At 35.6% G+C, this 15,190-nt stretch overlaps 1 protein-coding gene across 7 annotated transcripts in view; it reads right to left on the bottom strand.

The window, feature by feature from the left end:
• The window catches only part of ARID4B (AT-rich interaction domain 4B), a 167,318-nt gene that overhangs the window by 76,756 nt on the left and 75,372 nt on the right, over positions 1–15,190 (bottom strand). For all 7 annotated transcript variants that reach the window (XR_013416007.1, XR_013416006.1, XM_077998447.1 and 4 more), the window contains 3 exons: positions 12,636–12,715; positions 6,186–6,277; positions 132–270 (listed from right to left, as the gene is read on the bottom strand). Coding sequence is in view for 3 of the 7 variants with exons in the window: in XM_015126853.3 (XP_014982339.1) it covers positions 132–270; positions 6,186–6,277; positions 12,636–12,715 (311 nt within the window). In the remaining 4 variants the exon portion in view is untranslated. The remainder of the gene's footprint in view (positions 1–131; positions 271–6,185; positions 6,278–12,635; positions 12,716–15,190) is intronic.

The following is a 15,190-nucleotide window of genomic DNA, read 5'->3' as shown; positions in this document are numbered from 1 at the left end:
CTTAGTGTGAACTAAATAACGCTAAAAACATTTCCTCATTTTGTACCTATGAAAAACATTAGTAAGAAAATTGTTTTCTTCATAAACTTATATAGTTTGAAATTAAACTCTTTTATAGTGAAGCTACTCACCAATGCAGGAAACCACAGTGCTTTCTTTTTATCCAAACTAATGTAATCTACACATACAACTTTGCCTAGTAGCTCATCAATCTGTTTCCTATCATCCTCATCTTCATCACTGGAGGATGATGAAGACTCTTCCTCTGGTCTAAGGAGAGAAAAAAAATAAAATATTTCCATTTATCCTCACAAATAAGCATGCCAATGATGAATATAGGTATTCCCAAACTCTTAACTACATTTCCTAAGACCTGCAAAATGGCTAATTTAAATCTTAAATCATTTTCTAAATTTCTAAAAAAGTAACAGCAAGAGTTTATCATGAGAGGAAAGCACATCATTTTCCTAAAAATATTTCTGGTTTATTTAGTGCTACTGTGAAAAACTGAAGAGGAAGATCAGGACAAATAACTGGTTCCCAAATCCTCAAAAAGGCGGAAGCCCCATATTAAACATCCCAGTACTATACTAAAATATACACAATCCCAATAACAAATTAAAGGAATTCTGGAGATAGTAATTCTACATCTCTAGTACAAAGTTAATTTTAAAAGGTAGGAGAGCAGACCTTTATTAACTGAGGTTAGGGTGGGAAGAGGAGGCAATCTGAAAAGAGATCACCACTGTTCTCCATAACAACAAATGGATAAGCTTCTTTTGTATGATGTTAAGCACTTTCAAAATTAAAAGAAAAACAGAAAATCCTTTCAGTAACATTAAATATTGGACTAGTAAATTAGAAAGACAACTGTCAGAAGAAAAAGTATCTGAAACCATCAATTTGACGTCTAAGAAAAGTGTAGTAAAAAGAAAAACAAAACAAAAAGCTATTCCAATTTGAATCTGATTCTAATAAAGAATCAGCACCAAAGAAAATGCCCAGAATGAGTAAAAACTAGGAAATGTTTGATGGACAATAACATATGCCCTTTTTAGAATGGCTATTATTGAACACCTACAAAGATAAAAGTGTTTTTCAGATAGTTTGCAATGATCAATTTCACTGACCAAAAAAGGAAAACTGACAAACTATTAAAAAAAACTTTAGACATGATTTACCTATTTGGTACACTATCTAGTTATACTCTCAATTTGTCTTTGATGCCTTTCCAAAAGTATGAAAGTAACTGTCATGTCTTTATATTTATATATTCCAATATAAATGTAAACAAAGTGAAAACTATTTTTTTCTTTTTTGAGATGGAGTCTAGCTCTGTCGCCAGGCTGGAGTGCAGTGGTGCCATCTCAGCTCACTGCAACCTCTGCCTCCTGGGTTCAAGCGATTCTCCTGCCTCAGCCTCCTGAGTAGCTGGGACTACAGGAGACCGCCACCATGCCCAGCTAATTTTTGTATTTTTAGTAGAGAAGGGGTTTCACCATGTCGGCCAGGATAGTCTCCATCTCCTGACCTCGTGATCCACCCACCATACCTCCCAAAGTTCTGGAAATACAGGCGTGAGTTACCCCACCTGGCCAAAAAAGTAAAAACTATTATAATAATATTAAGCTTTTTAAAGTGACATGGGGAATACCACCCCCTTGATTTCAATGATCAGTCAAATAACAAAAATTGTTCCCTGGCAGAAACAAAGCAAATCTTCAAAGCTTGCTATTGAATATTAAGTATTGTACTTTGGCTGGGAGTATTGTACTCCCAGCACTCTGGGAGGCCGAGGCGGGTGGATCACCTGAGTCAGGAGTTTGAGACCAGTCTGGCCAAAATGGTGAAACCTTGTCTCTACTAAAAATACAACAATTAGCCAGGCGTGGTGTCGGGCGCCTGTAATCCCAGCCACTCTGGATCGAAGGCTGAGGCAGGAGAATTGCCTGAACCTGGGAGGGGGAGGTTGCGGTGAGCCGGGTGACAGAGTGAGACTCCGTCTCAAAAAAAAAAAAAAAAAAAAAAAAGATGTATTGTACTTCAATGGCACTTAAAGAAGGTCAATCTCTCCTTAGAAAGTAGGTAACAATAGGAAAACTCAACTACCTTTATACTAGTGGAGCATAAGACCCTACACATAGACATACAGCTTAGGACAGTAATGACAGTCCTCACAAGTCTGATTTCTACTTGATTTAGAAGAGCTTAAGAGTAGTGACTTTTTTAACTTTCTAATGACTACAGAATACAACCAAGCTTAAAATCGTAATTATTGCTTTTTCAAAGTAGCCACAGAAGACTCATTCAGCTAGGGGTTTATGAACACTCTATTGTAAGTTAGCAGCTAGAAAGCTACAATGTCAGAGATAACATATATCAAAATCTGTACGACACTGGGAAAAGGGGGCTTTATTTGACTAACAAAGTTATCTGCATCATTTTTACAAATTGTAACTTTTCTTAAGACTTAACAAGTGTTAAGACTTCAGATTTCACAGTATATCAAAAAGAAAAACAAAACACTTTTGTTCAGCCAGCTGAAACATCTATCCACCTTACACATAAAATCGCAAAGTTCCTATCTAAAATCATCCCCTCTTTTAGACTAGATGCCACTTCCCCCTCACCTACTCAAGACTTTGTTCCACCTTATTCAAATTTACAACCCCTGCCCATCTACCTCTTTTCATCTTGCTCTTATTACCACAGCATTCACTTTTATTATACTATATAATTTACTTATTTATGTTTATTCTTCCACAACAAGTATGTGAACCCAATGTTTATTTCACTATCTCCTCCCCTGAGAGAACGTAAGCTCTAAGTTGAAAATTTTTTAAGTAACTTTTTGTTTATTGACATATCTCAAGTACCTGAACAATGCTTGGCACAGTATAGATACTCAACAAACACTTGTTCATAAAATAAAGTAAAAATACTTATTTTTTTTTTTACTATGGTATTTCTGATTTTTTTCTAAAATCACAAAATGTATACAATCAGTGTAAACCATACTATTATACATGAAGCTCTTTAACTTTTCCTTTTAGAGGAGCTTAGCCAGAAAACTGTTTACACAGACAGGTACTCAATAAACTAATAAACTAAAATTAATGAGCATCCAAAATATTTTACAGGAGCAAAGACAGAGCAAGCAGAGAGTCTGCTTGATTTTTATTCATTTCTGACATTGCTATTTCTTTGGTGACAAGGTATTTGTAGAGCCACAACAAAATAGTGCACTGTCTCTATGAAATAAAATCTGATGATATCACTAGAAATAAAGTTAATTACACAGAAATTTTTACCATAATATTCTAACAGCCAATCACTTAAAACTGATCACACTCACTATTAACTCTAATTAGTTGTAAATCAAGAAAGACGAACTTTAGACAAGACATGGGCCAAGGAATACCAAATAATGATACAAATTGAGCAAAAACAAGAGGCTTAACCTTTGACATGCAATTCTGATTCTTTTTTATTTTAGGCAAATCAATTTACTGTTTCAAACTCTGTAAACTGAAATGTTCTATTAGTATCCAGAAAACTGACAATGTATATACCTTCTTAGACATTAAAACACACACAACCTATGTACACTTAACTATAAATGGGTTTTAATTTTTTTCTCAATTGTTATCAAGGAGGAAATGAATCAAATTCTCAAAATAAAGTGGCAAAATAAAAAGATCTTCTGGAATTAGACAGTGATGATAGTTACACAATTTTACGAATATACTAAAAACCACTAAACTGTATGCTTTAAAAGGGTGAATTATTGGATACAAATCTACAGATTAAAACATATAACAAAAGAGTAAATTTTATGATATGTGAATAATAAACTAATTTAAACATGTGTTCAGATCTGCAGGCCTGTATTTAAATAGCAAGTATAAACCAGGTATTGGGTAAATCTTAGCACTGTTACTGGGTAAAATCTATACTCATATAATACCTTATTAACAAGATTCATTGTAAACCTTATGTTTTGTCTTTTTTCCGAAGGGGGGAAAAATAATAGCAAACAGACTGCTTTCCTATTGTAGCAGTTGCACATAAACGTCTGCCAGATTATTGGAAAACAACTTCAAGAGGAGAGGGACAAACAAATACTTCCATAATTCCAGGTATTCTATTCTTCTGGATGACTTAAACACAACCGCTGCAAACAATGGGTAAATTATAAGGAGAAAATTCAATCCAGTAATACATTGATTAAAAGAATCAATAACCTGCTTTAAGAAAATAAAGCTAGAGGATGATAATCATTAAAAAAAGAAAATACTTGAACTTACTAGGGTTAAAGGTAGAATATACTGAAACTCAATTTAATAGAAGATGTTAAAAGTAATCAATTTTGGAATAACTAGGGGTAGATTAATTGAGACATGGAATAACAGCTGCTAAAAGAAAACAAATTTGGTGATACATCACTCCAACAACGAAGTCCTGGGAATCCTAAGAAGAGATAACTTTATATATTTTTGAACAAAAATACATTTTAAATGGCAATCTGAGACCACAGCAAAGACTTTTTTCAATGGAGTAATGGAAGAAGAAATGAAGGTCAGATGAATGCCCTTAAGATTCAGGTTTAAGACTTTGTTTCAGAAAATCACTCTGAAGAAAGGGGAGAAAGAACCTTAAGCAAATGTAATTAAGGAGATGGGCATTTCGAACTGCAGTACTTGCCTGTAATGCTTACACACCAAGGCTTAAAACGCCAAGCAAGAATAACATTGTCAGGTTCCTTGGCAGTGGGAATGACCAACCATGGTAGAGAGGGGGAAGGAAGAGCAAGCAAAACAAGATTACAGACGGAGCAGGTCTTCATTCCTACACGAGTAATTCTCAACCTTTGGTCTGCATTCATACTTTGCACATGTATAACACAATCTCCACAGCAAATCTCTCATTACACATAGAGATTCTCAACAGGAAAATCACTAACTTAGAATGTTTGCTGGAGTCTTTAGAAAGCAAAGATCAACTTATTCACTAACAAATGCATGCTTTATTCTCATATTCACAAAACGGACACCTCAACTAAGAAACATCTAACAGTTGGGGAACGATAGAAGAGGAAATAAAAACTAACTGACTTTTTAACAGATCATAATTTTTGGTCATATCTGCAGGTCAATATTACGTAATATTGCACAATAAATTCATTTTTAAACTTATGTTTCCACTTTAGGATGATGTATGTAAAATCGTAAAACTATGTCTAAATACTAGATGCAATCTTTTCAAAATTAAAAAAGCTTATTGACAAGAGACTATTTTTCCTATATTATATATAACAATGTAGAAATTTTTTTAAGTTCAAATAATGCAGCAAGAACCAGTCCTACTTGTCAGACATAAACACCAGGAAGCAGAATTTTTATATTTACATGTAAACACATTTTCATATACAAATGACATTATGTTACATACTGGTATTGCACCATGAAATTTTTCATGTCAATATATGATGTTGATTATCTAGTACTTACATAACATTTACTCTATAAACACTTTAAGAATATGAATTCACTTAATTTTCACAACAACACTAAGAGATAGGTAATATTATAATCCCAATTTTATAGATAAGAATTGAGGTATGAAAAGATTAAGTAAACATCCCAAGATCACACAGCAAGTAAGTGGCAGAGCCAGGATTCAAACCCAGACCAACTGGCTCCACAGTTCATACTACGCCAGAGAATTGGATTTAGAGGGGAGAGAAACATGTCTGGTTTCAAGGAAAGTGTGGGGAGACACAAAATGGTTCATATAAAGGTTTAAGCTTTTTTGTTGAGAATTAAGGCATGGACAAGACAGTTATGGGGAAGGGAGGCATGGAGACCAAAAATAACAGTATGAATAAAAGCATGATATTAGAAAACAAGCGATGTATTCAGGAATTATTGACTGGTTTCATTTTGACTACAGCATCAAGATAACATGCAAGGAGAAACTGAAGGCAGATACAGCTGTTAAGTAAGGTTGCCTAAGCATGGAGAACCTCAATCACCCATGCTGAGGAGTCTGAAATTACTATTAGATCTGAAATTACTATTAGATCTGGTTAGCATTTTGCAAATTACAATTTTAAAATAACTATAAACAATACTAGAAGGAGAAATGAATTCAGGTTCAACTAACAGTTATGAAAATGGACTTACATATGATTAGATCTTCTTCCTCTATTTGTTTTCTTTCCTATGACTGGAGTGCCAAAATGCTCAGGGTTGGTGAGTGGGAGCTGGTCTAATGTCTGTGGGTAAGAACATAAACCCATCAAAAAATTACCACTTTGCAAGTGCCTTCTTTGCTTTAAATCAAATCAATTTAAGAATATGCTCAGATTTTGAAATTAAACTCTCCCCCCAGGGAAGCTAAAACACAGCTTTCCTAAAGATAGAAAATTCTAGTTTCAAAGATATTAGAATAAAGATGAATGAGCTCATTACTGGAAAAGAAAAAGTGAAAAGAAATTTGGCTGCTCTCTCTAGATTCATTACCTATGTGAAGGTTGGTAGGTATCTAAGAATGATTACAATACAAAACAAATACAGCTCAGTGGAAAGACAGATGTGAGAATTAAGAAATCTATTTGTAAGGTTAGGGCCAACTGCAGCTTCAGTATTAATTTGTACATAGGGAATCATAATCCATAAAATAAAATTAATAAGTAAAATAAACAAAATTAATTATGAAGATAAAGCATCGATTGCATGAACAAAAAGCCTCCAAGTAAGTTATATTACTACTCTGCAAACATTTTCTGCAATAAACCTTTTTTAATAAAATGTAACATTAATTTTACTTAATTTTTAAATTACATTTTATTTCTACATTTGAATTTTTTCCTTTCCTACATTTTCTTAAGATTTTCCACAGTTTCTATTCCTTTCCTCATCCTAAGAAGAATCTTTCCTGTTATAAATGATTTCACAAACACCAGAGCAACTAGAGATTCCCAAGACAACTGCCCAGATAAAAAAAAGTGAGGAACTATTTAAGACAAAGAGACTTCTTAAAGTTACAAACCAGGGTGGTATAACAGAGAGTATCCATCAACTTAGAATTAAAGAGCAGGCATCTAAACTAACTAATGTAATATGTAAAAAGAAATATTTAGGCCGAGCGTGGTGGCTCACGCCTGTAATCCCAACACTTTGGGAGGCCGAGGCAGGCGGATCACGAGGTCAGGAAATCGAGACCATCCTGGCGAACACGGTGAAACCCCATCTCTACTAAAAATACAAAAAAATTAGCCAGGTGTGGTGGCGGGCACCTGTAGTCCCAGCTGCTCGGGAGGCTGAGGCAGGAGAATGGCGTAAGCCTGGGAGGCATAGGCTGCAGTGAGCCAAGATCGCGCCACTGCACTCCAGCCTGGGCAACAGAGCAAGACTCTGTCTCGAAAAAAAAAAAAAAGAAAGAAATATTTAACTTTTTAACAATTCAGACAATTTTGTTATAACTACAATGAACTAAAATGTGAAAAGATGAACCATATTAACAATCTTTTTTACATAATTCACTAGAATATATGTAAATGTGTTTAAGGTACATAGATGTATGTATCTAACAACAAACAATATGATCAAGAAAAAAGGTACTAGCCATAAAGGATTAACTAAAGATTGATTCCTTCAAAAGACTGACAAAAATCATAACTTTCATAATCCTCATCAGGCAAAAAATCTAATCTTTTAAATTTAGTTTGTACAGAACCTAATCCTGTCCTTATGAACCTTAAATCAGGCATTTAAAAAATATTATTTGGGCTGGGCGTGGTGGCTCACACCTATAATCCCAGAACTCTGGGAGGCCGAGGCAGGCGGATCACCTGAGATGGGGAATTGGAGACCAGCCTGACCAACATGGAGACTCCGTCTCTACTAAAAATACAAAATTAGGCCGGGCGCGGTGGCTCACGCCTGTAATCCCAGCACTTTCGGAGGCCGAGGCGGGCGGATCACAAGGTCAGGAGATCGAGACCATCCTGGCTAACACGGTGAAACCCCGTCTCTACTAAAAATACAAAAAATTAGCCGGGCGCGGTGGCGGGCGCCTGTAGTCCAGCTACTCAGGAGGCTGAGGCAGGAGTATGGCGTGAACCTGGGAGGCGGAGCTTTCAGTGAGCCGAAATTGCGCCACTGCACTCCAGCCTGGGGCACAGAGCGAGACTCCGGCTCAAAAAAAAAAAAAAAATTCAAAATTAGCCTGGCGTGGTGGCAGGCGCCTGTAATCCCAGCTACTCGGGAGGCTGAGGCAGGAGACTCGCTTGAACCTGGGAGGCGGAGGTTGCGGTGAGCCAAGATTGCACCATTGCACTCCAGCCTGGGCAACAAAAGCAAAATTCCATCTCAAAAAGAAACAAAAAAAAATTATTTGGAGGCAAAAGTTGTCCTAAACTCAATATATACCAAGCAGAAACTGTTTTTATTCTGTCACTTTATCATTCAGACTGGAGTGCAGTGGCATGATCACTGCTCACTGCAGCCTCAACCTCCTGGGCTCAAGCGATCCTTCCACCTCAGCCTCCCAAGTAGCTGGGACCACAGGTGTGCACTACCACACCCAGCTAATTTTTATATTTTTTTGTAGAGATGGGCTTTTGCCATGTTGTCCAGGCTGGTCTCAAACTCCTGGGCTCAAGCCATCTGCCCAACTCTGCCTCCCAAACATCTGGGATTACAGGCACAAGCCACCACACCCGGCCCAGAAAATCTAGATGTTGCCTGTCATTAACTCCTATGGTGAAAATTTCTACGTAATCTGAAATACTATTTTGGTAATACTGTCACTATAGAGTATTACTAAATGACTATATATGGTAAACAGGGAAAACAAATTAATCTGGATTCACTTTCTGCCAGGCAAACAGATGGATTAAATGTATGCTGTCCCCACAAAAAATTAAGGTTGCTCTCTTGAAAGCAGAAAAGAGAGAGAGAGAGATTTTTATTACACACTGTGATTTCTATTTTAAGTATCTGTTAGTCATTTCACTTGCTACAGGAAAGAAAATTTCTAAAGAGTTGTCTAAGAATCACACATAGTAATTTTCAAATAAGAGACCACAGACTCTCCCCTAGTACGTAACAAGAAGAAACATAAGAAGCAGTATCTCTGTCCCTGCCTCAATGTCCAGAAAAGCAGGGGCATGTTTATTTCAAGGGACTGAAAAGACCTGGGGGGAGGGTAGAATTTGTCCCATCTTATACCTAAAGAGTAAAAACCAGAGGCTCCTGAAAGCTGTATTAAAGGCACATAGAAAACTACACAGGCCTAGAGGGAAAGAGTCTATGGCCCTATTACCTAAAATGGGCTGCAGAAAATATGGAACTGGGATTTTACCTAAACTTCTCTAGAGTTTTCAATTGCACGTAGTAAATACAAAGAAAGAATACCAGATAATTGGCCAGGCGTGGTGGCTCATGCCTGTAATCCTAGCACTTTGGGAGGCCAAGGGTAGGAGGATCACTTGAGGCTAGGAGTTCAAGACCAGCCCAGCCGACATGGCGAAACCCCATCTCTACTAAAAATACAAAAATTAGTCGGGCGTGCTTGTGCACGCTTGTAGTCCCAGATGCTCAAGAGGCTGAGGCATGAGAATTGCTTGAACCTAGGAGGCAGAGGCTACAGTAAGCCAAGATCATGCCAGCCACTACACTCCAGTCTGGGCAACAGAACAAGCCTGTCTCCAAAAAAAAAAAAAAAAAAAAACCAGATGATGAATCCACTTTTGTATAAAACTCAAAGTATGAATGGTCTTCAGAAATACCTAAACTGTCCTACAGATGTTAAGCAGCAGGTAACACACTCACTAAGCTGGTTATGGCTAAAACCAGTGGCTTCAGTGTTGGAATTTAAACTCACTGAGGTTGGGCGCGGTGGCTCAAGCCTGTAATCCCAGCACTTTGGGAGGCCGGGGCGGGTGGATCCCGAGGTCAGGAGATCGAAAACATCCTGGCTAAAACGGTGAAACCCCATCTCTACTAAATCTAAAAATAAAAAAAAATTAGCCAGGCGTGGGGGCAGGTGCCTATAGTCCCAGCTACTCGGGAGGCTGAGGCAGGGGAATGGCGTGAACCCGGGAGGCGGAGCTTGCAGTGAGCTGAGATAGCGCCACTGCACTCCAGCCTGGGCAACAGAGTGAGACGCCATCTCAAAAAATAAAAAAAAATAAAACGAAACAAAACAAAATAAAATAAAATTATTAAAAAAATAAACTGACTGAAGTGCAATTGTGATCTCTTTCCACGAATCTTGAATTTCAGTGTTTATGAAATGGGATTAATTTCAGTAGTTTATTAAACGGGATTAGTGACCCAAAACACTGCCAGTATGAAGTGGCTTTCCTCTTAAAGGACAATGTTATGACTACTACTGCTAATACTCTGAATGGTCTTTCAAAAACATTAAAACTTTTAAAACAATATGAAAAATACCAAATAAAGAGAAAAGAACATACAGATGGTAGATTAAATTCCCCTATTGGGGTACACTCTGGACCACATCTTCATAGGGCTTACTACACTTAAATTTTAAAATATGTTTGATTGTTTGATTAATGCTTTTTCTCCTCCAACAGACGGTAAGTATCCAATGATAAGTTCCATGTTTACATGACTTGGCTTACCCTTTGTCCCGGAACCTAGCACTACACAGCTCCTGGCACATCAGAGGGGAGTTAAAGATTCACACACCAGTATTCTAATTTCCTTCTAGCAAAACAAAAATTAAAAGTACACACCTGCACAGACACACTAAAACTGAATCTCCTTGAAGAGATGAAGGATACACAGCCACTTGTTCATATTACCTTCAGCATTTAACCTACAACTATCTTATGAACCATTCCAACTCAAAATTATCCTGGTTAAAAAAAGTAGTACTTTGGCTGTTTCTCTAGACTAAAAAAATAAAATGCAGACCTTCACTTAACAGGAGAAAAACCACATCTTCAAGTCCTCATACTCACTGACTGTACAGAAATGAAATTAAAATAATTCCACAAACTCAGGGAGAATTCTGTACTTTATCACTATACTTGTCCCAAAGCTGTCTGTATTTACTATATGTCAACCTTCAGTTTATTCCACACATATTTATTGAAGGCTTTTGTGTAGAAATTGCTAGGAAAAGGGGGGCCTATCAAGTGAGGAAAAAAAGGATATTCCCCTAAAACAGCTTAAAATCTTACAGCGAAAATGAGAAAAGTTAAAAAAAAAAAAAAAAGACTCTAAAACAAGAATAAGCAAGAGAAGTGCAAAAGGACCAAAAGATAAAGAGATCCAATTTGGGTAGAGAGCTCACAAAAGACATCATGGAGGAGGAAGCATTTATAATGGCCTTCAACATAGGTGAGATTCCAACAAGAGGAAAGGAGTCAATAAAGTATGGACCGTAGTCTGAAGATACCAAGCAGTCTAATAAGGCTGAAGTACAGGGAAGTGGTTGAATATGAGACTAAAGGGATAGGCTGGAATTATAATACAGAGAACCTGTCCCAAATTCTAAATTTAAGTGGGAATTCAATCATTAAGAGAAGCAAAAATTTTTCAAAACAAAAACATAAAGTCTAATAGGTTAATAAGTAATATTAAAATATCCCCCAAAGAAACACTATTCCAAATACTGACTAGAAAAAAGAAATAGCCTGGCCACACTGTGCATCAATGAATATCTGTAGACTGGATTAGATAACATGACACCATTCAGAGTAACATCTATCTTTTAAATTCTGAATTGCAAGCAAGTTAGTTACAAAACTTTGTGAACCCTCCGTTCTTACTAACATCTTTCAATTTAAGGATATGGCTTTGGTGCTAGAAAGTGCTGTTTAGAAAAACAGCTCTAGCTATCCATTTCTTAATCTGAAAGCTGGGGATAATAATAGTAACTACCTCATAATGTTGCAAATGCAATAATGTATGTAAAGCACTTAGCAAAGTCCCTAGCAATTATAAGCACCTCATCTATTCATCCAACTAACACTTACGAAGTTCATACTCGGTATCAGGCACTGTTACAGCAACTAGGAACAAAGCCCTAAAGAAGATATACAAAGTCCCTGCCCCTGTGACACATTCTAGTGAGGAAAGCAGACAATAATTATGTACTCATATTTCAATGTTAGGGAATAAGAGCTAAATCAATCTAAAAGGATGATAGGGAATGGAAGGGACAATTTTAGGAAGGACAGTCAGGCAAAAGGAGAGGGTATAATAGTATCAGTTAATAGCAGTAGCGGTAGTTAAAGACTGTTGTATCAATACGTCCTTTATGGCAAGGATCAAGTAGATTACAAATCAGAAATCTGCTTTCTAGTTATTTACAAATTTTAAATATATTTAAAAACTGCCTAAAGATAATAATTAAAGCCCATTGTATTTTACCTGTGGACAAATACTAAAACACTTTACATAGACAAAAAAGAAGACAGAACCTGGTGCTCAAACACAGGACCTTAAACAGGTTTCACAGATTACATCATAATGGTACTGTGTATTAATGAACTTTCCTGATTAGGAAGTACATCGACTGAGCTGAAAAAACAAAAATTTATTCCTCCCAATAAAAAATATTACGACATGTTCATTTGTTAAATGATGACTTACTTCACTTTCAGCAAAATGCCTCTCTCCTTTCAGGCACAGTGAAGATCGTCTCAGTGTCTTCTCATCTCCATCATCGAAAACTATGAGAGGGAGTAAAAATGGAAGCCACTGAAGGATTTTTTCAAAGATCAAAGAGATGATATGTATTATAATTTTCTGAGTGCAAATAGATATACTATTTAAGACTATATTTGGAATTCAATTCACATTTTATGTTTTCTAGTAACTTCAAATATAGTTATTAAAGTAACTTATCCAATTTCTAGTGAAACGGAAACAACATATATGAAATGAAAACATCTTGTCTAAAACAGGACATACCAAATAAAAATAAGAAGTTGGTATTTCAAGAGGAAACCACTTAAATGCTAATTAACTCTTCTCAAAATGGTAAAGAAAAGCCAGGTTTTCCTACTGACAGATATTGACAGATTTACCTAAGAAAGCTTACAAATTTATGCAGTCAGACTTCCCCTTCAAAAAAATAACTGTATTTTCATTATTTAAAGTAGGGTTTCTCGCGCTTAGCACTGTCACTAGTGACATACTGCACCAGAAAATTCTCTGTTGTGGTAGGCTTGTCCTGTGCACTGCAGGATATTGAGCAGCACTCCTGGCCTCTACCCACTAGACGCCAGTAGCACCCCCTTCCCAGCTGTGACAAACTAAAATGTCTCCAGGCATTGCCAAATGTTCCCTGGGGGGTAAATTCATCCCAGTTGAAAACTACTGACTTAAAATACTAAAATGTCTACGAAAAGGTGATGGAAGTGTTAAGCAACTTGGTTGCAGTAATTATTTCACAATATATTTGCATATCAGATCATCATGTTACATATACATTTACATGATTTTGTCAATTATATCTCAATAACATAGGGGAAAAATTTTAATAAAAATAAAGTACTTAAAACACCCCAGCAAAACCACCATAAGTTAACAGATATGGAATGTATGACTATTTTTGTATTATATGCATAAATTTCTGATATACATAAATCATTTGGGGATATGCTACATTACTTAGAAATCATGGGAAGACAGTAACTCTGTTTTAAATAATGTTACCAGATCTCGATTTTAGAAATTACAGTTTCTGCCTACCTTACTAAAATTAGATTCTCTTCTTTTCTTTTTCTGATGCTCAACAGGATCTCACATTTATTGAGAAATGATTAATGATTAAAAGAAAGGCAATGCCCTTTCCTCACTGGCTGAACTAAAATTAGATTCTTGTATGTTACGTAACAACTTACATTATGTGAGACTGGATAAATAATTTTCAGTACATCTTTAAATGATGTAACTAAAATACACAACATAAGTGTCACATTTAGTAGACTATTACAACCAATCACCATCTATACTCACTACACAGAATTGCTCACAGTCTTCTCACTTACATAAAGTCAAATATTTCCTTATGCCTCAAAATCAAATAATTTTCCCTCTGTTTTCACCAGGTTTTATTCTCACACCAAAAAAGTAAAAACAAAACTCACCTATTCTATCTGAAAGTTCTATCAAACTCTGAAATCACCAAACATATTACTAGGTGTTTACTGTCATCTCTGAGGTCATTGAATGGTAGGAATTGTTACCTTTAATAAATAATACTGGAATAAATGGCTATCAATCTAGGACAAATAGTTTTTAATCATTATTTTAGAACACTGGAAAAAATACATACTACTCTAGGTGAAATAAAAATCTATTTGTAGAACAATAATAAAAATAAATAAAAGTTAAAAAATTAGAATACATTAGAAAATAGATTTATAACACTGATGAAAGGCTTTCTTAAGATTCAAAACTAAAATTACAAAATAAAAGGTGACCATACAACAACTAACTACATGAAAATTAAAAGCAGAGACAAAAATAAAGCAACAGGAGAAACATATGTGTAAACAGTTAATATCCAAAATATATAAAGAACACATGTCCTAAAAATAATAAAAAGATAAATCATCTCAAGAGAAAAAGGGAAAGAATAAAAGAGCCAGCAACTCAAAACAGAGAAAACACAAATGAAATTATGTTCCTTTCAATAAACATGAAAAGATGCTCCATCTCACTAGCAATCATGGGAAGAGCATATTGAAACAAGACTGAGATATTACTTTATGTCCAAATTAGCAAAAATTTTTTTAAAATGACATAAAATCTGACAAGGACTGAGAAAACAGTATCGTTTAGGAAGGCGGTTTTCATTAACTAATGAAGTTTTTAGAGTATATTTTTCTTCAACCTCTATTTCTTAGTATGTACACTACAGAAGTATTAGGATACAACAGGTATCCTAATTAAGTACCTAATTAGGTACAAAAAACATTCAATCCAGCATTTATTTTAATAGTAAGAAAACTGGTAACCTCATCAGTAAGAAAAAATAAACTAGCATATCAACTATTATAAAATATACTACTACTTTGTTTCCTGCTGGGAGCCATCTATATACACACAGTTAAAAGAAATTTCTGTTATAAAACAACATGAATATCCTTAACATTACTGAACTATAAACTTAAAAATAGGTAAGATGGGGAAAAAAA

Source organism: Macaca mulatta, chromosome 1 (assembly GCF_049350105.2).
Source record: "Macaca mulatta isolate MMU2019108-1 chromosome 1, T2T-MMU8v2.0, whole genome shotgun sequence".
Taxonomy (NCBI): Eukaryota; Metazoa; Chordata; class Mammalia; order Primates; family Cercopithecidae; genus Macaca; species Macaca mulatta.
This window is presented reverse-complemented; position numbering and strand designations above follow the sequence as displayed.